At 31.2% G+C, this 27,463-nt stretch overlaps 1 protein-coding gene across 2 annotated transcripts in view; it reads right to left on the bottom strand.

The window, feature by feature from the left end:
- Window positions 1–828: 828 nt before the first annotated feature.
- Window positions 829–27,463, bottom strand: part of LOC123007233 (forkhead box protein O) — a 104,519-nt gene continuing 77,884 nt past the window's right edge. Inside the window, exons 2-6 of one of the 2 annotated variants that reach the window (XM_044402411.1) lie at window positions 22,920–23,203; window positions 20,738–20,974; window positions 20,459–20,633; window positions 17,460–17,905; window positions 829–2,124 (exon numbers count right to left, since the gene is read on the bottom strand). In XM_044402411.1, coding sequence (XP_044258346.1) covers window positions 17,474–17,905; window positions 20,459–20,633; window positions 20,738–20,974; window positions 22,920–23,203 — 1,128 coding nt within the window. In that variant the 3' untranslated portion in view covers window positions 829–2,124; window positions 17,460–17,473. The remainder of the gene's footprint in view (window positions 2,125–17,459; window positions 17,906–20,458; window positions 20,634–20,737; window positions 20,975–22,919; window positions 23,204–27,463) is intronic. The other variant, XM_044402412.1, reaches the window with a different exon arrangement.

The following is a 27,463-nucleotide window of genomic DNA, read 5'->3' as shown; positions in this document are numbered from 1 at the left end:
TACCGTTGAAAAGAAAATTTAATTTTCATCATATACAAGAAAGATCAGTGCTCTACGATAAATAGTTATCGAGAAAATTTCTGATAAAGTCAAAAATATTTTTTGACTTTTTGATTTTTTGGTCAAAATCGGATGTTTCTAGCCTTATTCTTAACTTTATTACTCAATATCTCAAAAACTATGCGTCGTAGAGGATTTTAATTTGTTGCATCGTGTTAAGCGCGGAATTTTACGTCTAGAAAACCATATTTCAAGCGTTTTTACAACTGGTAAATTGACTATTTTTACGATTTTACTACCGCTCATCTTCAAAAATTCAAAATTTTTGAAACTTGWCCCAATGGCGTTTTATGCATTTATTTGAGTCTTTAAGACCTCTAGAAATGTAAAAAACGTTAAATTTTTGGATCGGTCTATTGACAATAACTCCGGACTTATTGGCGACAACCTCTTATGTTTAGTACCGTTGGAAAGAAAATTTAACCTTCTCTCATATACAAAAATATCAGTGTTCTACGATAAATAYTTATCGAGAAAATTTCTCATAAAATCAAAAATATCGAAAATATAAATTCGACTATAACTTCAAAATTATTATAAATTTTGCAGTTTTCTTGACGCCAATCGCGTCCCCGGAACATTTTACATATGTTTCCGTCAAAATATTATATTTAAGATGTCTACTTTGAATAGAAAACTAATTACAGCTCCGCCAAAGGTGCGCAGTAGTAGAAATATTTGTCTTTGTGCGCACCTCAACTGCCAAGAAAATTTCGCCATGCAATACTTACCCCATGTGAGAGATGTAGATGAAATGAAAAACTTGTGTGTTTTTTTTCATTTATTTTTGTGAAACAGCAATATGTGAATTTATAATATATAATAATTTTCTTAAAATTAGTATTTATAATAATATATTAACGAATTTAAAGAAAATTGAGGCACCTGACATAGCGGCTATCACTGTACACTCACTGCATGTGCATGTGCATATGTAAGTACAGTGTTTTGTGGACAAACTAAACCATAGATATGCACAATATCTATTTTCATGTTGAAACAAACTCCAAAAATATACACTTTGCGTTGAGTGTTTTACATACACAGGTAGGTACACAATATTGTGAAAATTGACAAGTAGCGTTTTAAAAATTATAATTGACTATGTCTTAACGCATACAACGTTAGAATGCCTAAAAATTAATTTCTAAGTATAAATAATTTCTTTAATGAAAAATGTACATGAGACCTATGTTCACAAAGACCGACCCGAGCTAATATGAAATTGCATCTACATTTCGCCTCTTCGTAAATTATACACATCAATACATATTCAATTATAGGCATAAGTAACTAAGTTGTCAACGCAACATTTACCCAACTTAAAAAATTCAACTAATTGTTTATAAATTGAAATAAGCGTCAAAAACATTGATTTAATAGTACAATCATACATCAAACACTTTACAAATATTACAGTAAAAAATTATTCTAAAAATGACGATGAACTTAATGCCTACTTGGCAATAAAATGTAGATTTTATGACCAGTACCGACATGACGAGAATAAAATGACAATGAATTATAAAAATTAATAAAAATAAAAATAACTCAACAAAGGTACGCAAAGCACCTAAATCTAACACTATATACAACGTCGACGATATTAACACTTCGCAATGCTGCTTCATTAATTATATTAACTCTTATATTACATTATTCCTCATAATTAAAATGTGGCCTTAGAATATAAATTACAAATTTAAAAAATTTCCTATGTAATCGAAAAAAACACAAAATGTTCTTTGTCTCCGAGAATATTGAGCTGCCAAGCTAGACCGTTTCCGAACATAAATCCCTAACCATAATAACAATTGGCATCAATGAACTTAAATGTTAAATGGCACCAGTGAAACGAGAATTGGATGCAACTTAAGAATTGCAAAAATTGTTAATTTTTAGACATAAAAAGCATATATCTGTACAAACAATTATTAATGAGCATAACACGAGATCATTATAACAAGATTACATTGTCAACGGTTGCACAACAGATAAAACGGCGGCGGGGTGAGACTATCAACTTGAACTAGACTCGATGCTCGCTGAAAAGCTTCCGTTAATCTGCAACAGAACAAAACATTATTAAAATTCGCTCGAACAAACGCAAAAAATACATCAAATTGCGGCAATGAACGTCGCAAAATGTGCATTATTTGAATGCCGGCACCTACTTTACGACTATAATCCGAGAAAATGAGCGTAAAGCACGCTACAAGCTCTATCGTAATCTCTGATCTTTAGACGGGGAGCATCATCGCGTGCCGCCGTATTGAACTGAGAAAATACCACTAATTTTATTGTTTTGTAAAAAGCTCGCTAAACTTAATAAAAAACACGCGCCAACCTAAACGGACGCCTCTTCCATCCAATCTGAAATATTTATTTTCACTCACGACTGCATTTGCAAGGATTTCGCAGCGTTTTACTTGACTTTGGCACGATCTAGTGCAACAAGTATCCCTATGACGTAAAATAAAAGCAGAAAATAAACCTAATCTACATAGTGTTCATTTCGCGAAACATTTTTAAATATCTCAGGTGAAAATTCTTCATTTCGCTTTATGTATGACGGAATATGTCAGCTGTCTGTATCACTCTTAAAATGTTTTCTAGCCAAATTTCTGTTTTACGACTGACTCTTGCATAAATTTGCATTCAATATGTCTTAAAATAAAACTTCCACAATTTGATTAATGTTTACTCCACCGGGACGGTGACAGATTTTCATGAATTAAGAACGAAATGTTTTATTTAGAAGTATTACAGAGAAATTAAAAAGTCGTTTTAAATAACGTTCAGCAAACTCACTTGCACTTTTTTCTTCATAAAACGAAATTACTGATTAAGCGGTCGCAAAGTTTTCCGATTACATTTATGTAAATTAAACACCAACGAATTTTTGCTTGTTATAAATAGTAATTAGTTAAAATTTAAGAAATAAATCAGCGTATGACAAGTTGGTTAAGTGATGATTTAGTTAAAACACATGATTACTAGAATTACCCTTCGTCCATGAACAAATTATTATTACCTACAGAAAATTACAAGGAAATCAGGGAAAGTACATAAGTGTTACTAATAACCACCTAACATGACACGATTCTTTAAAATGGAAAAATAATTTTGATATATCTTATTTTGACCATTAGGTGAACAAACAAAATTAGTTAAACGAATAACGTAACATTTTTATTCACGATTACAACAACTTTTTTTCTAGTATTCGAACTTTCGGCACCGACCTAGAACTCTATTTTGATTTTTTAAACAGCGTACTTATTAATTACCTAAACCACGCAAGTTTAGTACAATATGTAATTATTATTCAAATAGGTTTGTTTATAGGTTGCCAAAATCAATAATATGATCCCGTAAACAAATTTGACCCAACAATTTATTATGATAAAACAGTTTAAACATCTAGCAATTAAGTGGACAATTTCCAAAAATATCAAGTACCTTGGCCCAATTTTTTTTATGCACAAACTCGCTTCCTGTAGATATTACTAAAGATAAATATTTTTTCCAAAAAAAAAAGGATTCTAGAAAGGATGCACATTCCACCAAAAAAAAAAGTTACTTCTATTCAAACAAGGAATTGAATTCAGAATTGGTTCAGGGATCTTATTTTTAAATTCGGACATGCATATTCGTAGAAAAACACTTTTGTTCCAATTTTTTGTTACTATTTTGTAAATTCTTACATATTTGTACTTCAATCTCTAAAATGATAAATTTAAAATTTGCTGATTACAATCATACATACCAGGTGTGAAGAAAAAGTATGAAACTAAACGTTTTTTGCTTAAACTATTTATTTTTTGGAAAAACTAATTGATGAATGATAAAGTACTATAAAAATGTGATGTTTTATCAAAAATAAAATTTTTCGAAATTTTCTTTTTTTATTTAAAAAAAAAACTATTTTTCTCATAAAGGTTATGATCCAAGTATTACAACTAACTACTTCATAATTGATTTTTTCAGATTTTTTTTACATAAATTGCAATTTTGACAAAAAAAATGGCATAACTCAAAAACAACACAAAATTTCGTTCTCAAAATACGACCTTATTTTTTATATTACTTTAATTTATATTAATTATTTTAGGCAGGCAAATGATTAAAAAAAACCGCTTGGTTCCATATTTTAATTCACCCTGTACGCGAATTTTTTACTAATATACTACATAGCAAGGCACTTTGAGCACTTGGTATAAGTATTTTGAATTGATCAAAATTAATATTACATTAATATTTATTTTTATGATTATCGAAAATTTGTAATATTGGTTGCCTATGTATAATCAGTGACCCATCAACGTATCAACATACATTACATTAAAAAAATACACAGGGTGACTTTAGTTGAAATTGAAATTTTAAGTGGTGATAGAAAAAAAAACAAAAAATGCAAAAATTACTCAACTTGCCCTATCCGAATCTTTATAGCTTCTGAGATACTGAGAGTCTTAGAATAAATTTAAATTGTAAATAAAAATGATTTCTGAAACTAGTTCTTTGAAAACAGTGTTAAAAAAATTAGCAAAAACAGCCTCAGAAAAAATGGTTTCAAAAGAAAACAATAAAAAGATAAAAATTTTGCATTAAATGTTTTCGTAGAATACCACCGAATTTCATTGCCTCAAATGTCATCGACTATTAGTAACGTAAACTCTGTTATCAAAGTACTTAAATCTTCGGTTATAATGCGTTTTTTGACAAATTTTCCAATGTTAAAATGCAGGTTGTACCTTCTATATTTCAGAAACTATAAACATTCGGATGTGACAAGTTGAATTATTTGAAATTTCTAAACAACTTTAAAAATCACCCTGTATTTAGTTATTTATTTTTTAAGACAAAAAATCACTCTTTTTTATGTGAAATTAGGCAAACCATCAGATATAATGTATTTTTACAATGTGAGTCTAGACTTTTACAAATTTCAGTAAGCTTCTTTTGTGAACAAAAAATTATATTCTTTCATTCGGTTTTTCGAATATATAAGAAATAAAAATTAAAAGTTAAACAAAGCAAATGATAGAAATACATTTTGAAATGTCGAATCGGTGCATTTCAGTATCGGGGGTCGTCCCTCGAAAACCTGTAAACGGTCGAAATTGGAGGCAGTGATCCTCCCCTTAATATTAAAAGTTTTTTATCTATTTCATAGCAAACGCGAAATGTCCTGAAGTTATCTGAAGATTTTATCGTCGCTACCTAATTCGGACCGCACATAAATTGATACAGAGCAATTGTTATTAATGACAGCCTTACTTTTTAAACGACAGTTTTATTGTGGCTTCTTAAGATAACTGTAGGCAATAATGGGTAGTTTTTCTTTCTTTTGTCGAAGCGAACTGTAGTAAAAAGTAAGGACGGTTGCCGGCCTGTCCGTGGCGCCAGTGAAGATGGCGCCGCCAGCGTCGGTTAAGGGGGTGGGGGCCGCAACCTAGTAAGTGAAAGCTCTTCGGGCAATCGGCCAGACTGCTCGTTGAGCGACCGACGGTGGATATACCGTCAAAAAGAACCACTATCGAGATTAAAAATCGCCAATGTTTATGTAGGCCGCAAATGGCTTTGTCAACGTGTTACTGCAGGGGTTGGACGCCGACGCCTCCTTGAACACTCTTCTTACATATACCACAATCGATTAAGATAATACGCCTAGACGAGACTGAGGGAAAACTTCAGTGGGGGCCGAGATCGCTACTTGAATTACTTTTCTAGCCGCTGCCAAAGGCGAATTTTTCCCACGTGACTTGTCAAAACTACATCCATTTAAATGAACGCATTTTCCACTCCGACAGAACACAATCAATTCACACCGGCAAATAATTTATCCAAAAAGTAATAGCATTCCACAAGAATAACTGCCTTGGAGTAGAGAATTCAAAGCAAATTAAAAACTTGTGTAGATTTTGGGCGAAAATAATTTCATTCTTAAAATTATGCTTTCAATTTGAATAATAATAATACTCTAATAATACAAATTTTGTTGCTCCCTCAATTTATGTAGTAGAGCTTACCACAGGTGAATCACTGTATTTTCAATTTTTCGTTAAAATGTTTATTTTTTTATGAACATTTTGCTAACTATGCCTTAAAATGCACTACTCACTATTTCTAAAAGCAGAAACATTCATTAAAAAAATTAAAAATTAATTATCTGACCATGTTTTTGCTACAATTTCAAAATAAACTATTCCAAAAAATTAAAGAAACAAAAATTCTTTCAAATTTTTTTGGTGATTTTTGAAAGACTGTATCTCATCAAAAAATGGTCGTATCTGTATTAAAAAAAAACACCTTGAAGCTATAAGTTTCTAGTTTTGAGATCTTGTAACAATTTTTTTTCTGTGCAACGGTTATCACGCAGTCTTAAGAAACAACGCGAGTAAAAAAATTGTAAATATTTTTGTTTTTGTTTTTGGTTCACAGACTTGGGAATTTTTTTTTTAGTTACGAGTAAATCAATACATGGGGCGGATAACCTGTTCATTTAGCTTTAATATGCTTTTTTTATATTCTCTTTATGTAAATTTGTTGCTGAGATATCTGACATAAAATGAAAAAAAATCCTTTTATCTTTGGTCATCGATATCTCAGCAACCAATGACCGCACAGAGAATGTAAATGTAGTGTCAAAAACTCGAATAAATATTTTCAAGATCCTTTTACGATTTTTTTTTTGAAAAATAATCGCAAAAGGATCTTAAAATAATTTAATTTCAAAAACATTCTGTGGACCAAAAACACAATATTTACAATTTTTCTTTGCCCTATTTCTTGCATAGAAAAAAAATGCTAAAAAATCCCAAAACTAGAAACTTGAAGCCTAAAAATTAAAAAAATTTGAATCTAAATCCGGCCATTTTCCGAGGAGATACAGCCTTTCAAAAATTCCCAAGGAAATATTTTTGCTTCAGCATCGACTGCAATTTTAATAAAAATCAAGAAAAAATAATAAATATTATATAATTTAGAGTAACTAAAAGGTGTAGAATACTAAAGAGAAGCTTTCTTAAAGTAAACAATTTTTTTTCATTAAAAATGGCAACAAAAATGAAAATTCGCTTAGATCGGTAAAAAATTGGCTTTGGTGCATTCACTGAGAAATAAATTCTGTATCTTTGCAAATTTTTACTTCAAAATACGATCTATTCAAAGAAAAACAACAAAATGAACGATATACTGCTTTGCTTTTGCCGACAAAATCTTATCTTTTTGAATCTGAATTTAAAGCAGTTTAAAATTCGGATCCTTTAAAACGCACTTGACTTTTGTAATTTGACAATTTATTATTAGTATGTAGCTATTTCTGGAATTCCTGTCTTAGATACACCAAAAAGTGAGAAAATGCTCTTGAGAATTTTATTTTGCAACAGCTACTTAGCATTTTAGGACAATGGCAATAAAAATATAAAGCAAACCAAATTGAAAGCTAGTATAAAAGAGAAACAAAATTTTATTGGGTTAAATCCTTCATAAAATAATCCATTTGCTTTCGTCACAAACAATCTTTCAATGTTAGTTAAATATTCATAATAAAGTTCTGAATATAAATTCTTAGGTAATACTGCAACAAAAAATCCAAAAAAGTGACCCTCTTGTTGTATCAAAACATCACATGATATAAATAATAAAATTCTTCTCATTCCGGCCAATCTCAAGTGTATTTAAGATAAGTCCTGTTAATTATTAATTATCCTTATGTCAAGAAAAATGAACAAAGTAAACTTGACCGTGGAAAATTATGCAAAACCAGCTTATCGTAATTAAAATTCATCTCGATGACTTAATCTCGCCAAACACGTGTCGTTATTTCACTTCGCCTTGACGAACTATTTGCCATTTGAATGCTTTTTATTTCCGGGTGGGTCTAAATTTTTTTAGTAGTTTGAAGAGTGACTGTCGCAAATGATAAGAAAAAATGATAAGTTTAGAGAAGCGTTTTAGACGTGACCAATTGATTATTGAATGGTCGTTTCTCGAGTTTCTGCTCGGACATGCCAAGGATTATGAATGATGACCGATCACAGAACGGCTCGTCACGTGTGCTATATATCTCAATCTATGTGCACATCTCTATATATCAATTTATCTGTCTTTCTGGGGTTTTATGCCTTTACATTAATCTCTGTAAGTGCTTGGAGACGGCCTTCGCGCTTTATAAACTTTTCAAATATTTCCGAACAGTTCAATAACGTACATTATGTAAATTATATTATAAATATATTCACCGCCCTCTGTTAACATTTTAATGTTATGAGTGAGCGATTTTGTATTTTTATGTGTCCTCGTAAACTTTACTCAAGTTTATACTCGAAAAGTGAGTTTAATTTTAAAATTGAATCTTTCCCTTTGCGAAGCTCACTATTTATTACGAGTCTCCCAAGCACACAATTATATTTTTCGGGTTATTGATCACGGCTCAACGATGAGCAAAAGCCTATGCTTACAACTTCATCATCGTCTTTGTGGTCTAGACATGTAAATGTTGGGGTGTATCGAACATCGCGACTAGTGTTATGGCCTCCGAATAATCGATTTTATTTCTTGCATCTGATATAAAATACTGTCTTTTGTGGCGAGAATTTTATTACTTCATTGAATGCTACATTAAAGTTTTTATGTGCATTCTTTTATTTATGGCACCAAGGCCTACATTTTTTATGCCCCGAGGGGGTGCCCGGCATCAATATCGTCTATTCCATGTAATTAAACTTTGCATACTACTTTGTGATCAATTTCTCGCCGACATAGAGAAAAAATAAAATTAATTAGTGATGATATAAGGCGGCAAATTTGGTTAGTCCGTAATTCGTCGTAATGGGAACAATCAGCCAATTGGAACGGCAACAATAAATGACGAACGGTTTCAGATTCTAACGACATCTTCCGGGAATTTATCGGCAGCTCCGCCAATTGTAATTGATTGCATTATACTGTTGCGCTTGCTTTGTACCGAAGGTCTTCCTTTGATTGGAAAAGTTGAAAAAGCTGCTTGTTAGTGACGATCTAACACTTCCACAACCAACAACGTAATCTTTTCAAGAAATTCATACAACGCAAAAATCAAAACTGGAACACACGATTTGATTTTTAAAAGTCGTAATTTATTGTAGGTAGACGAAGCAAATTTCCCCAAACGCCACGTTAAATTTGCACGATTTTCAAATTAATTCCAACGATTAGGACGCACAAAAAGCTTGTTTACATGGTCAAAGGCAGGATCGCGCAACAAGTTAGTTCTGTTTCAGTTCAATTCTCTGCTCGCTCCGATTTCCAGGCATGATTTTGTTGTGTCCGTATTGTTTGTATTGCTCAAGAACCATCTGTAGATGCTTGTCCTGGCCAACAACTTGTTACACGTCCTCGGAAACTATAAACAACAAATATGTTGGTTTGTGGGATTTTTAAAGTGGAGCTTTTACATTTCATAAAAATGATCAAAAGCGGTTGAAGGAAATTCGTGACGGGACCGAGTGCTCTTTTTATTAACCGTGTTGCAAACTAAGTTAAGAGACCAGATATTATAAATGCTAATGACATTATGAGATTTATTGTGCATACCAAATTGTACGTTTCAGGGGGGAATATCGTCAAGACTGCTTCAATTTGCAAGCGAGGGAATATTTCACTACCGATGAAAGTAAAATTAATTTTAGAGATTTACTGGTGCACTTGTTAATGTGACGGGAAATTTTATCTAATTCATCAAGTGTTTATGTAAAAACAAGTGGTTTACTATTTTTCTGCCGATTCATTTGATCAGAAATAAAATTCCCCACAGATTGGGTCAATGACTTATGTCTTTAATCCTTGTTATCACACAAGATAATTTTTTAATATAACTACTAATTATTATCTAAAAATCGTTATCACCAATTGGAAACATCTACCACTTATCTAATACTTCTTATGATAAATTCATCACACCACCTCAAATCAACTCATAATTGTTGCAAACATATCACATGTTCTAAATTTATTATCCGAATAAACATTAAAGTATTATAAGATCATGCAATTACGAAAAAATCTAGAACATTTTTAATTCGCTATCAAAAATTAAATAATTAGTGTATGTAAATGATGAGTAGGTGTAATTTAAATAAAACTAACAATGCTCATTAAAATTAAATTAAAAAATTCTGCCATTGAAGCAAAATAGTTGTGTGGAAAATTTCCAACAATACCAAGCAACAATAAAAATGGTTTTTCACCACTAGTTGTAAAAGATACCATTATTTAGTTTGTCGAGAGGTTGTAAATTTGTTTTCCCCTTCTATATGTAAATGTGTTAGTAATGAAAAAAATATTATAAAACACGGTAGAGAAGATTTTATTATAGCCTCGCATATATTATTTCCCTCGGTGCTACGCTTCTCGGGTAATAACGGATATAAAAAAACCCCTTCTCTACTTTTGATATAATATACAATTTTTTGTATACCCGCCCAAAAATAGTCCCTAAAACGATTTTTTCCGACTCAATAAAATAGTATGTAAAATACCATAACTTTGTTACTTTGACACATTATGAAGTTACTAATTTTGTTTCATTTTCAGTATAGGTACCTACCGAAATTATGTTTATTTTATTTTTATGTCATATAAAAGCCATAACATACCAAAAAATTACTTATTTACTTTTTTTAAAGAAAATATATATTTTATGTTTATGTGCTTGATGAGTTTAAAGTTTATTTACACCATATATTACATATCTTTAGTTCTAAGGTGTCAAAGTACCCCCCAGGCTAGCATAACTTTGATTTTCAACGTAATTAAAGAAGTACCAAAATAGACCCGAAGTCGAGCTTTCATTGACACCAAATTTTCTATTTTCTTTTTTGGAAAAACTATGACCTTGAGGCAAAATTTTAAGTTTGTTTGTTAAAGCAGGAGGATCAATTGTTCTGATGCTAATTTTTTCAAGAAAATATTGCAACAAATAAAAAAGTTACATTAACAAAACCTCTCAAACTATGCCAAAGTTTTACGGTAGTTATATACTCTTTTTATTTTTAAACTCTACTTTCGAGAAATTATTCAATAATCATACATAATAAGAGGTTTGAATGTGTTTTAGGAGTTTTAAAACAAACTTTTGTTTGTGACACGTACTTAGAGAGTTTTTGCAGACTTATCTGCTATTTTAGGTACCTAGAAAACATTTTTTTTTATCTACATAATTTATTTAAGCAAAAAACTGTTCAAAAATCAAGACTACAAATGCATGATGCATTAAAAAATATAAATTTTTGGAAGTGTTTTTAATATTTAGTTTTAAATCTTGAATAATTTAGAACTAAATTAATAAAACAACATCTTAAACAATAAAGTTTGAAAAATTTCTTAATTGAATTGATTAAATGTCTTATTCAAATTCGTAGAAATATCTACAGACACAATGAGGTGTTAAAAGCAAAAGTTAATCAAAATTTGACGAAAACATTTACAACTATTTAATTAATTATAATAGTAGGTAACATTGTAGACTATGACAAATTGGAATTTCCTTGGGAAAAAGGCTATTCACAAAATATAGTTCCTTGTCCTTGCTTTACCACAACTCCTCCATAGAAATTTAAAAAAATCAATATTCAAATGCAAGTAGCGTTTTTTCTATTGTTCCTGTTTGGGCCCCCAAATCGTCAGAATTCATCCAACGTACCGCAATTACACGAACTTCCTCTACTTGTACCAATGTCCAAACACCCATCAGCGATTCCTAGTATCTCGACCCCCCTTATCACGCACATTTATCAAATTTTATTATCTTTATATGGAGGAAGTGAAGTATCGGTTTTGGCAGGTAAATGCGGCATTTTGAGGTCACATCCGAGTGGTAGCCGCCGATATGCAAGAGGCGAAGAGTTATAGCGGCGGCTCTTCACACCACGCGATTTTTCTAACTGGAGAACAATCGCGGTTGCATCCCAGAGTTTGGGGCACCCCAGTCGCATTAATCTCGGTTAGATATGCATTAAACAAATCGTCGGCGGTGACTTGGAGACGGCGCATTCATCATCGGTCCCCGGCGAGGCTTGTCATCGCGATTACAATATTTCGGGGGGTAATCATACGATTTTCGAACCAAGAATTTCACACAGACATGAGAGGTCACGATGGTGCGAGAAAGGGGCCTTTCACATCGGATTTATGACACATCGCTGATCAGGCAATTACTCACAATTCTCATAAAATATCTTATCTCACTAAATATCTACAATCTGCAAACACAACTCTTCGTGATATATTCATTAGAAGACTAACATTCCTATTAGAAAATTTCTCGAGAATGTAAATTACCAATTTGCAAGAAAAAACTAAGAAAAGGCAAGGAGTAGCCTAACAACACAGTTAGAGCTAACGTCAAATTAAAGAGTTAAATAATAGTAAAGTCTGTTTTTTTAATGGAAATGCCAAACTGTCTTAACATTGGCACCACTTGTAAATTCATTCATCGTAATTTCATGGTTTTTTGAATTAATTTGAAAAAAATCGTCTAAGAAAAAATAAAGACGAAACACCGAAAAAAAGAACAAATTCGGTACTGCTAACAGGTTTTAGAAATTTGGAAACGGATAGTTCGCAAACAGGAAGTTAGAAAAAGCGCCCGTTAAAATGTAGACGCAATTTGTAATGCAGGTTTGCTAAACATTCTCAATTTTTATCAAGAAATTGACAAGAATATAAAATAAACATGAATGAGAAAGAACTTCGGAAAGAACGCAATTAAATTAGTGTCTTGTGCATCGTTTTTGAGGAACGAGTTAAAAAAGTAACAATTTTGAAACTAAAGTTGAAGAAGAATTTATAAAATGCATCAATCATCATAATACCCACTTGTATCTTTTGCTAAGTAAGTTTTTTCTGTCTATGCATCCATTTTCTTCAAAGTTTTTGTAGCAAAAACCTCATTTTTGCCCACAACATTGTACTTACTTGCGATGTGTTTCTATCAAAATTATTAGCACTGAATTCTGTCTTTATACCTTAGTTAATGATGTCTGTCCTCAGATATTCGATTATAGCGCTTTCAAAGAGCAAATAATTTGAAAACAACCATAATTTTTTAACAACATTTCTAAAGACAAAAACAAAGAGCAAACAAAATTTGTGGCTATGGAGACAAGCTGCTACCAATTTTTTCACAAAAATTTTGACTTGGTAATTTAACTCTAAAAGAAGAAAAGAAAATGCCAACTCTTCTTTACGTATATAAAACAACGTTTTCTCTTACAAATAAATTCATATATTTTTTTTAAATGAAAAATTTGAAATGTTATAATTGAGTTGCTGATTTCTTAATTTAACATTGTCATGTTTTGTCATGAAATAAAAAGCAACGAAAACGATGAATATTCGATAACGAATGATCGTCAATTATTTAAAAGTAGTAACGTGAAATGTGTAAAGTGTAATTATTGCATTTTTTCAAGGATCATTGATGTTTTTAACAAATTGCGTGTGGCGGTTTGCCGCCGCGAGCAGCAGCGAGACACTCTATTGACGCATCGTATGTAAAATGCAGATTTCTGCACACTATCCGACTTGAAATAGCTAGATAGTGAGTCACAAAGTGCTGTTTAAGACTCAATAAAAAAAATTTGAGTGAGAAAAAAAAAACAAGTTTTGTGGTATATTAATTTTTACACCAATAAGATAAAAAATCACCAACTGACCACTATTTCGAGTAAGAAAAAACCTAAATCAAATAATAGTACCTACTGAGGTATTTTTGCAATAAAGTTGTACTACTTCTACTCTACTAATACCTTTTAGAGTTTTTTTCCCAAAAAATTTTCTAAAAAACTACGATTGTTGGAGATTGAGATGTAAAAATCCAAGAACCGTAATGGAAGGTGGTCGATGAGTTTGTGGGGCTTTTGGGAATAATTCAGTCTCGTCGTGAGAATTAAGCGCGAGGCAGGCCGACGACTGTCAAATTTTAATAATTTCCGTCGCACGCGTGTAACTTTAACGCCGCCACACATTTTACTGCTCAATTATGCGCCTTCCCCGGGTACTTGTCAACTTATCTAGAGGCCCGAAATTGTCAGCTCTTTAAATTTTATATTCAATTTTCCCAGATAGAAATTTGATTACCGCTCGTCTAGGACAAGTCGTAACCTCTAAGAAGCGAAAAAGTTTCTTTGAAATTCTTATGACAGAGTTAGGAAGTCGGGAAAATTAATGCTCTTAGCTTATGGAGTTGAAGAGGAGAGGTCGGGTTTTTTAAGTGGAATTTCGGTGCATATTTAATAAAGCGACTTGGAGAAATCTTTCAAACAGCGACGTTTTCAATAATAGCCGAGGAGGGATAATTAAAAACGTGTATGATTCGCGTGTCGCGATTACGCAAGAAAAATAACACTGACATTACACACCCGCTGGGCGCCTTCCTATGACAAATTCATTCATATTACGTAACTTGAGTCATGACAAATTTTGATTTATGGATGAAGGATGAAGTTGAGTTTTATATTCTCATTTTTCAACAATACCTTACATATTTATACATAACATACGACAATCCACAGTAGTGATTCACCTACAACATTTCGTCATCATAACTTCAAAGAGCTTTATTCGTTATCTACGCAAATTACGAAAGCATTAGAAAAGAAAAATCGCACCAAGTCTTACGCTCACGCCACGTCAATCTCCCACAAATTTTTACAGAATAAATTTAACATGACAACTTTCAAAAAAAAAATCTAATAACGTGGCAAAAATATAGTATTATAAACTGGACTTTGTATAACTCCAACAATTATTTTGAAATATCACGAGAAATTGGTAGTTCTGAAATTTTCCTTGCTGAATTGTAGGAAAAATTATAAGTATTACACTGGAAGGAAGCGTCTTTTCCTACCTAGGTGGTTACTGTCCTAGACAAAGGAAAATATACACTTTCCTCCTTTGTAACACAAATAAGTACTATTTCATATTATCCGGTAAACTAAGCTTCCCGGTCCCATTTTGAATCTGGAAAGTGAAAATCGGCTGTTACAACACTTACCGGTTTGTTATTTTTGACACAATAAAAAGTCAAATGAATTATTTTAGCAAAGTTTCTTAAAACATTGTGAAGTAATAGTTATTTACGTACCAAAGGTATAATAAGATTATGCTAATGTTTAATGTTTTAATTTCCTGAGGGCCATAATCGAGAATTATGTCCGTGGTATATATAAGGTTTTATTATATTTTTAGTTGATTTGCTTTTCTCAAATAAGGATTTAATATTTCGGCAAAGGTGAAAAATTGAGATTTGGTGAAAATCGAAATCAGAGTTTTTTAAATTAAAATGTGCCATAAAAACTCGAATTCTACCACGAAATACAATCAACTGTAAACAAAAGAGCAAAAATGACAAACCTTACTTACATAATAATAGACAAAAGTTTGTTTAACAATTGGAGAAAAAAACTAGTGACATTTTTGGAATCACTTTTTATCAAAAATCTAATTAAGAATAACATTTTTTTATTTTTTCCGTTATGAACCTTTTCGATTTAATAAAGTTAAGATAACCAATAAACAACTTCAGAAAATTCGAAATTGGGACATTATTAAAAATAATTATAACTATTCCAGAACACAAAATAAAAAATTAAATAGGTCCTATCAATGTAATTGTATAGAAATTTGAACATAATAAGAATACCCACAAGATATAATATTGACACGAAAAACAAAAAAAAAGTTGTGGACTTTAATAATTAACATATAATATTCATTGTTTCGTGTTAATTTCAATTCTTTTTCTGTAATTGTTTTCATAGTCCCTCCATTTTCTGCAAACAATTTTTTTATCTTTGCAGGCCAAATTAATATTTCATTTGGTCATTATAAGCGATTTTCAAGTGTTTCTATCTTTAGTTGAGTTGTTTCACAATGACCACATTTGAAATGATGACAAAAACAAAACTTTTTAACTTAAAAGAAACTTTGTTTTCACTGCATCTAAAGATTTTAAAAAACTGCACAATTAGATTTGTTTATGCTTAAAACGGGACGAATTAGGACATAAACGTAAAACAGGACCAGACAATAAAAACCTAAGCTTGTTCGTCACTTTAACTAAAGTAAAACATAAACCTACAGTAAAAGCAATTTGCAACAAAATAAAAGCAATGTTTTTTAATTCCTTAGTTTTTTTAAGTATACGATTTGTTAGAACCATTTTCATTACTGAAAAACAGTAAAATGTATTTGTTTTTTCTAAGATATTTTCTAAGTCAACGCATCTGAAAACCCCTGTACAGATGTATAAGATTTTTTTATTTAACAACCCTATCAACGTTTGCTGAATTAGTTCCCAAAAAAATCACTAGCTCCTGAACTAATCAGACTAGCACCTTTTTTGAAAATTTCTTGATAATTTCTCACGTAATGAACAAAAATAGCAACTACTTACCACAGTTTACCTTTTTTTCAGGTAAAAACAAAAATTTTTTTCTGACTTTCTGGCCTGAAGACTAATGTCAAAAATACATATATTTTTTATGCGTGATTTTTTTACAAAATTACACACTGTAGAGGTGCAGCAAAAAAAATAGTAAAATTTATTAATTGCTTTCAGAACTAAAAATTTTACTCCACCTAAAACGTTTTACATACAAAATTGCATATCATTTAACAAGAGTATCAATTAATCAATAATGCGTCAAAAATACATAAATTATCAAATTGTTATCACCAAAAATTGCTTAACTTCATGTTTTCTGTAAATTTTCGTTGGAGAATAAAGTAAAAACCATTTTTTAATTTGTCTTTTTGTGGTCCTAAATAAAATTTACGTTCTTTTCTATAATGAGTAGCAGCCTAACAATTAGTGTTGAGTATGTGGAATACAATGTTGCGGATTGTAATGGTTGTCTGTTGAGATATCACATGTTGTGTATTAATCAGCGAAAAGTGGGGTGCATAAGTAAAACCGGAGCAAAGTTCTAATCGATAGCTGTAAAGCCGTAAGCTCCTCATGTTTAATTTATAATGTTTGACAATGTTTTGATTGATCCATTGAGTCGAGGTTAACCGAGTGTAAAACTGCAAATTAACATCGTGTTTACTACGTCTCGTCCAGGCGCTACTCTAAAACTTTGAAAATAATTAAAATTGCTCTCAACAGCCATGAATGAGCCGATATTCAATAGCCAACTCATTAATACGTTCTTTTTCTTCTCTAGGTGCTTTGATTAATGTCGTGTGGCAATTCTAATTTTCCCTCGTTAAAAAATACCTCAATCTCACTAATTGTTCATTTATCATATTTAATTAACATTCTGTTTATTCAAGCGCGCGCGCTACATCCACGAAAAAAAATTTAATAATCATGAGTGAAGAGAAGAAATTAAATTTCACGCACTCACCAGCAAACACTGCGTTAATGCACCCACGATGGCGTCGTTGCCGTGGTCGAATATGGTGGAGGTGCGCTAGCTTGGGAGCTGGTGATCCCTGAAATCGTCTCTCCTTGTGGAACAACACCTTGCTGTTGATTCGGGAAGTTGAAGTCGAGACTTCCCTCCATACTCAACTCGTGTTTGATCAGTTCTTCCACGTTACAGTCGAAACCTCCTTGAAACGACTCCACGTTGATGTTTAAATCGTCAAGGACCGTACTATTGTTTAAAGCTCCCATTAATTGACCCATCATCGTTGAGGGTGTCCCTTGGCTGGGCTGAGGCGTCAACGGAGGACTGCTCGAAGGTGGCCTCGGCATCGTACCCCGATTTATCAAATATTGGCTATTTAAAGGGTCGGGAGACGGCTCTGAATGCGGATACGAAGGCGACATTCCTGCCGGCGACATGCTCTGCAAAGAATTTTTACACCTTGGTTGACTGCTCCTCAGATTTACTTAATTACACCTTGCAGATTGATTGTAGCAGACAAACCATTAAAACGGAATAAAAACAAAAGCATAATCAAGCAATAAAGACGGATCTTTCGCTTAAACATCCACAACTTTGATGGTAATTGCTTTTGTTTAATATCCAGCATACTAATGTAACCAGGTAGCGTGTCTAAGCTCCCAATTTGATGTTAATCAGTGTTAAATTGCTTTAACGGAAAAAACTATAGTCAAATAATAGCTATTTGTGCAACGAGATAAGAAAACCGATTTTTTTCCATTCTAGATTTCAAAAAACGTCTTTCCTGTCGTACAAAGACTATTTTTCCATTCTAGGTAGGAAAAATTGAACTTTTCACTCAAACGAGTTTAGAAAAGTTAAACAACTCCATATCGAATTTCACAAAACATTAAAGTATGCAGTTACGACACCTATACGAAAAAATATATATTTCATAAACAAAGTTTGTGTTTATAACCAGGAGAACATCATTTAATATTATTTAAGAAAATCTATATTTTTTTTTAATGATGACGATGAAAACGTTCTCCTTGCACTCATGGCCGTAATTCTTAAGCTTTTATCGTATTTTCAACTAGTTTTTAAAAATTTTTGACTTTATTATTCCCTAAAAGAATAAAAAACTAAAGACTACTGTCTCGAAACTATGCCAAGACTTTTTTGGTCATTAGCAAGCAATTTTAGAAATGCTTCGTCGTTAGTTTTTTAATTTGTAGACTAACCAAAGATCCGAAAGCAAACTTTAAGAAGGAAGCATTTTGGTACACAATGAATAAAAAAATCATAAAAAAAGCTAGACTCAAGTAAAAATTTATGTTGTGTTGTGTTAGCCATTGTTAAAAAAATGGAGATTCTCAAACAATTAAAAAAAAAGCTTCAATTGGGTAGCAACACTTTATTTATGAGTTAATTAATAAAAAAAATACCAAAGTATGTTTTTTTTTCAAAAAAAAGATTACTGAAACTAAAAATGGTTTGATGGAAATTCGTAAAAGTCCATTTTCTCATTGAAGTGCGATTCATTCGCGAAGGTAGATCAGAAATTTGCCAATTTTCAAAACCCCAAAATTGTTAAAAGTATATTTTTTTATTCTTCCACATGTTTTTATAATAAAAAAAATTGACAAAAAGTATGAAACCAAGGGTTATAAAAGAGATCATGTTTTGAGTTTACGCGACTTGTTTTTTTCAAAATAGCAACATATATACGTAAAAGTTCGATAAAAATTGAATAAAATGTAGATATTTGTAACCCATAGCCTTTCTAATAAAGATTTTACAGTGAATTGACATTTAAAAAATTAAAAATTTTGCAGAAAACAAAAATAAATCCGAAAAATTTTGTTAACACGTCACATTTTTATAACATTTATTACATTTTTATCATTCATCAATTAGTTTTTTCAGAAAATTAATAGTTTAAGCAAAAAACCTTTTGTTCACCTGGTACATATAATTTTTGCGACTAAAATATTACACAGTAATGATAATAAACAATTAAATCCAAAAAGTATTCAAGAACAATTAAAAAAAAACAATAATATTAATACTTTTAAAACCAAAAAAAATTGAGGTGTCCTAACTACTTAGGACTACTAATACATACTACTAATTTTCTGCTTATATTCAATTCCATTAAACTGTTTCATGAAAGAAGCATCGAAAAATAATTGATTTCTTTTAAAATTTTCAGTTTCTCTCACAAGTAAGGAGCAGAGTCTCAAAAAGCTGTTTGTCCAAATTTTCATTTTTGCATGAGAGAACAAAAAATGTCCTTTTTTAAGAAATAATTTTAATGTTTTACGAGTATATCAATGACAAAAATTTATGAAAAAATTTGTACAAATTGGACACAATTAGACACTAATTTTACGGATGGAGTACTTAAGCATTTTACAAAAAAACTTTAAAAACCTTTATCTCAATTCATAAAAGCATGGACAAACTGCATTTTCAAAGTCTACTCCTTAAATATTAAACCACAACAATTATTAATAGATGCTTAATTAGCCATTTAAAAAAATGAAAATCTTCAACCAATTAAAAAAAGCTTCAATTGGGTAGCAGCACTTTATTCATACGTTAATTAATAAAAAAATACAAAGGCAATTAAAAAAAAATTGTGTTAAAAAAAAAATAAAATATTTTCCAAAATTGTGAGAGTATATTTTTTAATTCTCCCACGTTAAAAATTTGCATTTTTTAACTACCACTTTGGTCTATTTTTGGTATTAGGATTTAATGCGTTGTTTTTGGATCAATTTCCTTTTTACGTCGTGGAGTGACATTCAATCTATTGCCATCCTACAATTGAAGAAATAAAAATAACTCTGGATCTTGTGTAGGTACAAATGCTCCTACTACGACGAATGTAGTAAATGTGTCTGGCAAGCGGTCAAAATGACTTTTTGTTTGTAAACTAAGCGGCTGTTTTATTTTTAAGTAAATCCATGTTAGTAAAGTTTTTGTATAGATTAGACGTTTTTCCTCACCTCGACTTTACAGGGAACTTGTATGCAGGAACACGAATGCATACGATGAATGGGACACTGCGAAAGTCCATATGGCGATGTGGCATGTAAGGAATTTATTTCTCTACGTCCTGGGAATTCATAAGGTGCCGTATATGGAGGCGGCGGTTGTTGTGGCGTCTGTCCATTAATATACCTGCAAGGCAGCAAACGTTACTAAGAAGGACCTTACTGAGGAGGGACACAGCAATTAAGCGATTTGTGCAAGAGCAGAAGCAGAACGGCACAACATGTGCTCACCCCATATAGGCGTCTGGTTGGAGTTTCATGCCCTGTTCGAGGTTTCCTGCAAGCTGATCGGGTGAATAATTACCGGGCATTTCTGGACTATAATTTGCCGAATTGAATTGACTGGGAGAACTCCAATCAGGTTCAACACCTACAACTGCTGGTATCGGCGATAATCGACCACAAGAGGACGTATTTGAGGAAGCTCGAGGTCTGAAGTCTGGACTTAGTTGGAAACCCGTGCCGCTACTAAGAAGGAAAGGTTCGTTATTCGGACTTCGTTGGGACAAGAATGAGCATGCTATGATTGTGCGATGATGCAATGCCAGACAACAGATAAATAATAAGACAAGGCGACAAAAAAAGTCATGGCGTGACAACTTGACAGATTTTATATCATTTTGTTCGTCTCAGTAAGACAAATCAAATGCACTAAAAAAAATTTCAAAAAGTCCACACACTTTGTACTAAATATTAAAAAATCATTACTCAATAACCATTAGGCCGATTTCCTTCAAATAAAGGCTATTCTAAAGGGATGGACTTGCCCTTTAGAATGATATGCAATTTGAAATTGAATATTGACAAACTTTTCTTCGAACAGTGTTCGAAGAAGTTCGAAGTAAATCGAAGAAATCTAAGAAAAACTCTACGAGTAATTTTTTTTTGTCACCATCGTGTAGAGCATCTTTTTATTAGTAAGAATCCAAATTTTTAAAATAATATACCGAGTAGTTTTTAAAATATGATCTTTTGAAGTTAAGGTATAGCGCGCGCCATATAGGAGAAATGCATGTTAATCTTACTTAAAATTGCATTTTTATAAAAGTATTTGTCTTAAGGTTCTTCTTTTGTTTAAAAATGGTCAATTGCACCTTCTTTGTTCTAATTAGAATAAACAAAAACTGTTTCTTTACTTAAAACAAACAAAGAGTACCAGCGTACTAATTAACGCAAATAAAGAGTTTTTTTGTTCTAAAAATGATCACTGATCATTGAGCAAAAAGGATCTAGCAGTTTAAAGCAGTAGCTTTAAATATAAGAACAATTTTTTTTTCAAATTAAATCACTTTCCATTCAGATTCCAACATGTTCACTTTGTTCTAGCTTTCGAAACTTTTTTTTGAAAATGTTCTCAGCAAATGCTTTTCCATCACTTTCTACTGATGTTGAATGCAATAAGTCAGTTGCTTCGTGTGCAACTGTTATCACAACAACTACTACCTACAAGCTAACTGAAGCTAATCGTAGAATGTACCAACAAAATAAATCAGGTGACTTATTGCATTTAACATCACTCGAAAGTGATGAGAAAGCATTTACTCAGAACATTTTCAAAAAAAGTTCAGAAATCTAGAACAAAATGAACAAGTCGAAATCTGAATGGAAAGTGATTTGATTTGAAAAAGATTTGCCCTTATATTTAAGAATCGTGCCTTAAACTTCTAAATCCTCTTTGCTTAATGATCAGTGGTCATTTTTACAACAAAAAAAACTCTTTATTTGCTTTAATTAGTACGCAGGTACTCTTTATTTGTTTTAAGTAAACAAACAGTTTTTGTTTATTCTAATTAGAACAAAGAAGGTGCAATTGACCATTTTTAAGCAAAAGAAGAGTCTTAAAACAAATACTTTTATAAAAATGCAATTTTAAGTAAGATTAACATGCGTTTCTCCTATATGGCGCAATACCTGAATAGCAAACCTTAAATTCAAAAAATCATATCTTGAAAACTACTCGGTATATTTTTTTGAAACTTTGGATTACAACTAATAAAGAGATGCTCTACACGATGGTATTGATGAAAAAAAAAATACTCGTAGGGTTTTTCTTAGATTATTTCGATTTACTACGAACTTCTTCGAACACTGTTCGAAAAAAAGTTTGCCAATATTCAATTTCAAGTTTTATATCATTCTAAAGATCTTTATTTGAAGGAAATCGGCATAATAGTTATTGAGTAATGATTTTTTAAAGTTAAAGTATTTTAAATTCATTTAAATTAGGAAAAAATTAGTTTGTTTAAAGTGTGTGGACTTTTAAATTTTTTTTTAGTGCATTTGATTTGTCTCACTGAGACGAACAAAATGATATATAATTTGTTGTCAAGTTGTCATGACATGACTTTTTTTTTGTCGCCTTGTGTAATGTATGGAAATAGAAATGATCAATGGGCAAGTGGGAAAAACTCACCTATGGATCGGTGATTCCGGGAACAAATCCAGACTTTCTGATACAGACGAACTAGGACTAGGAGTAGTGTCAGGAAGGGCGCCATTTCTCATAAGATCGACCTTCTTCTTCACTCTCCCTCTTCGCTTTTCGAATTTACTAGTCTCCATTGATGCCGCCCTTCTTCGCACTGATTTTCCTGGTTTCGCGTCCGGATTAATCATCCACCAAGATGATTTTCCGGTGCCTTCGTTTTGTACACGCATGAAGCGGTTGTGGAGTGATAAATTGTGTCGAATTGAATTCTGAAAGAAACATACAAATCAATAATCCTTCCTAATGAGGACACGTAGGGCAAAGAAACAGAGATATCACATACATTTTTAACAGGACTATTTACTTATGCACTTCTCATAAATCTATTTACTAGCAGACGTGTTAATAATATGGTATAAGACAAACTGTACAATCTTCTACGGCTCCGGCTTGTACGCTTTTATTAATTCTTAATCATCCAACAACATTAATATGAACCATGAAAATACGTAGGTTTTTCAATGGTAAATAAATCATAACTCCTCCTTTGCATTTTTTACACGTAAATAAATAAAACTAAATATTGTGTCCGCTAGAAAATTAATACATATTGGCCCCGATGAGTTGGATGCAATGTAACTAAAATAATATCCCAAAAAGGAAGAAAAAATCCCTCTTACTTCAATAGCAAATGGAAAAAAGTGTCGTAAAACAGAGCATCACTACTAAAAACTTTTTTATTATTAAGCGGAAAAATTATGGAATAATCTTATTAAGACTGAAAATATTTTGTTTTGGCAAAAATGCTCACACAGGTTTTTTTCTTTTTAAAAAAATACACAATTTCAACTTGATTTAATTTTTTTTTTGATTTTTGAATAATGACGTCATCGATATTTCTTAAAACAGAAACTCATATTTTTTTTAGTCAATTCGATTGCCGTAATTATAACATTTAAATATTAAATATTACATAGTTTTCGAAAAAAATCATCCAAAAAGTAAAATAATATCAACAAAAAACAAACATGCAATTTTAAATCAAGTTGGGACACTTGTATTTTTTTAAAAGAAAATTGACCTGTTCAGTATAAAATATTTTCAGTTTTAACAAAGAAGATTATTCCATAATTTTGCCGCTCACTGTATGTTGATACTATGTTCGAGAATAACACTGATGAAAGACTAATTTTATACAAAAGTTAAATATATAAAAGAAAAAACTTATTTTTATTAAAAATTCCAAAGTGACTAAAATTTATAATTTGGTACAGTAAAATAAACAATCCTTTTAAATAAAATAGCAAAGCTTTATGAAATTGAACATGAAATAGCTATAAAAAATTGAATATTTTATTTATTTAATTTTATTACCAGCTCTTTTTAGATTTATTAGCAACAACATATGCGTTAAACGATGTATCCACAGGTTTTCAATTTTTCTAACACTACAAAATTAAATTTAGGTACATACAAGGTGAACAAAAAGTATGGAACCAAGCGCAATAAAAATAAGAAATAAAATTTTGTTTTTTTGAGTTACACGGTTTGTTTTTTTTTTCAAAATGAGCACATAAAAAAATCGTTAAAAAGTGAATAAAATGTCGATATTGGTAATCCTTATTAGATCGTAGCCTTTCTAATAAAGATTTGACAGTGAGTTGCCATTAAAAAAAAAAATTGTGGAACTCAAAAACAAAAAAAAATTCTAAATTTTATTTTTGTTAAAACGTCACCTTTTTATAATACTTTTTTTCAAAAAATTAATAGCTTAAGCCAAGAAAACGTTTGGTTCCATACTTTTTGTTCACCTGGTACATATAATTTTGCATAGTAATGATAAAAAAGTATTCAATTAAAATTAAAAAAAATACATTAATATTAATACTTTGTTTTTTATTAAAATCAAAAATCTTTGACGCGTCCTAAGTGGTAAATTTCTGCTTCTAAAATACATATTTTGGTGTATTTTTTCAAATTACATTAAACTGCCTTTTAAAAGTAATAATTGATTTCTTTTTAAATTTTTAGTCAAAAATTTAGATTCTAAAAAATGTTCTAAAAAATTTCTAATTGTCCCACAGATTAAGCATTCACAAATATTAAACCCCAACAAAACGTAATGTTTTTTATGCCTTTTTAATGTAGGTCCTTTAACCTTTAATGAGGGTCTTTCAAGCCAAAACTATTTAATAATAACAGAAGACCCTAAGAACCTTTGTAGGTCTTTTACCAAAAGTTTTCCAAGAAACAAGAAACAATTCTTTTGGTTTAAATCACACTCACACTTAATTATGGTATTAAGTATGCAAATAATCGATTATTTTATTTACTGATTCCTTTGGAAAAAGTACCCTCAGCTCGTCGAATCGCATATAACAACTCTGTCATTTCATTTTATTTAGGCTAACGAGCATTTCCTTGGTCCCCCAAATCGATACAGTGTGATATACGACGTTGAAGATTTAGGGGAGATAACCCCAGGTCCCGATTGTGAAAACCTCTCGATTGTTATAACTCTCCAATAATTTTCCGCCACTGTCCTGCCGAAATGCCATTGGAAAAATAAGATCCACGCTAGCGTAACTCTTCCATCGAACAAGACATTAAGAGTGTGTAAAGCCGTCAATGTGGAGATTCGAAAGTGACCCCAATGGGGCACGGTTCATTACGCAAGTATAAACCCTCAGTGAAGCGTTAAGGACGTAATGTATGAATTATGAATATCTGAAGAGAACGTTTATAGCCCACCTGCGGCCATTAGGTCCTCACTTTTATCCGAACTGATTTATGTCGCCCGGCGGTCGCTAACGAGACAGTTCACCTAAGATAGCTGCGAGGTGATATACGGACGCAGGAGTCGCGGCGCCTCGCAGAATGCCAGGAAACGGCGTCCAATCGAAAATCTGAAAAGATTCAAATCGCGGAACATAAAAAAGAGCTGTAACGACTCCGCGACGGAATAACTTGCGACGGAGGCGCCTGAACTGGGGCCAAAGGGCAACAGGGAGAAGCCCTACCTGAATCCACATGTAAACTATTCGCAATTTCGGGGAATGTTAGATCAAGGAAGTGGAATCCATAAAATAAGCCAACCTGAAATATTCCATCTTACTTTTCGTCGCTTAATTTCACTTCTTTCTAAGTGATTTCAATTATACGATAGATGATTTTTATCAATTTGATTGACATAAAAAGAAAAGCAAAAGTATGGAAGTGATGGGGACGATCAGCGATTACACGTGGCAAAATCTTAATCTTTAGCTAATGCAAGAAGATTTATTGATGATAAAATATATCAGTCTCTCAAAAAACACTTGTAACAATTTTAAGATCTCATGTTTTTTCAGGCTAAAAATAATTGTCAAAAATTAACTAAAATTCAATTTTGTATCTATTTTCTACATTTTCAGGTTTTTAAGAAAAAAGCAAAAAATAATTAGTTTTAGTTCTAGTTCTAAAGATCCTTTAAACTAAGCAAATCATTTGTTTTTCTATTCTATCTATGACAAAAGAATACTGTATATTCGCAATAATAACAAAAAAATACATAAAAACAAAGTATGCCCTTTACATTATTTTTCAAAAGTTAAAAAAAAACGAAAAATTCAGCACTGAAATAAATGTTATCTTTTTTATTAATTAACCATAAAAAGTGATGATGTAAGTACATAATAATAACAAGTGTCTGAATAAAAACATGATCAAGAATGCTGTTAAATTTTCATGAACGTACGTCTTGCCTAAATTGTTATACAGGGTGTAACAAAAAAATGAGAGCAAAAAGTAACCTGAGATTCTCCTGTCAAAATAACTCAACTGAATTCTGTATCAAGTTGCACTGTTTAAAAGTTAGACAGCCTTAAAGTTTCAAAATTATTTTCGTTTTTCTTTAATAACTTCTTAATGGAGTAATTGATTTTTATAAAATTTGGCACAGAGAATTTGCTATCAAAACCACATGTTTTGGACTATTTCTTATCTTTTATTACTATATTACTATATTTTCTTTCTTTTTTTTATTACTATATTTTATTACCATAGCCCAGTGGTAAAGTTCTTTTATTATTTAAACGGTACATTATTTTTAAACAATTTTGTGTCAAAATTTTGTATCGGCTTTGGTTTTAGAGTAAAAAATAATTTAAGTAGACAAGTCAAAATTTCGAACGTTTGTCATTTATTATTGTTTAAAAAATTGTGTTAAAATATATTAGGCTATTCTCTAAAAATCTGCTATAGTCTATAAGCTGGTATATTCCATAGCTAATAGAGCTCTGTACATAAATTTTTTAAAGTCCTTATAGAATCGTATCAAAATTGGTATTCTCTAAGCGTCTATGTAAACATTCGAGTTATAGCGCTGTAATTACCCTAAAGTCTGTTTTTTATTAAGTGGAAATGTCAAACAGTCTTAACAAATTTATTCATGGTAATTTTTGGATGTTGGCAGTTCCAGTTTTTAATTTAATTAATAAAAAATGGCATTCAGCAAAAAAATCGTCTAAGAAAATTTAGAAATGAAAACA

Source organism: Tribolium madens, unplaced genomic scaffold (assembly GCF_015345945.1).
Source record: "Tribolium madens isolate multiple individuals breed KSU strain unplaced genomic scaffold, Tmad_KSU_1.1 Scaffold_3;HRSCAF=73;Tcas5.2_LG2, whole genome shotgun sequence".
In the NCBI taxonomy this organism is placed as follows: domain Eukaryota; kingdom Metazoa; phylum Arthropoda; class Insecta; order Coleoptera; family Tenebrionidae; genus Tribolium; species Tribolium madens.
Note: the sequence above shows the minus strand (reverse complement) of the source record. Positions and strands in the feature narration are given on the sequence as shown.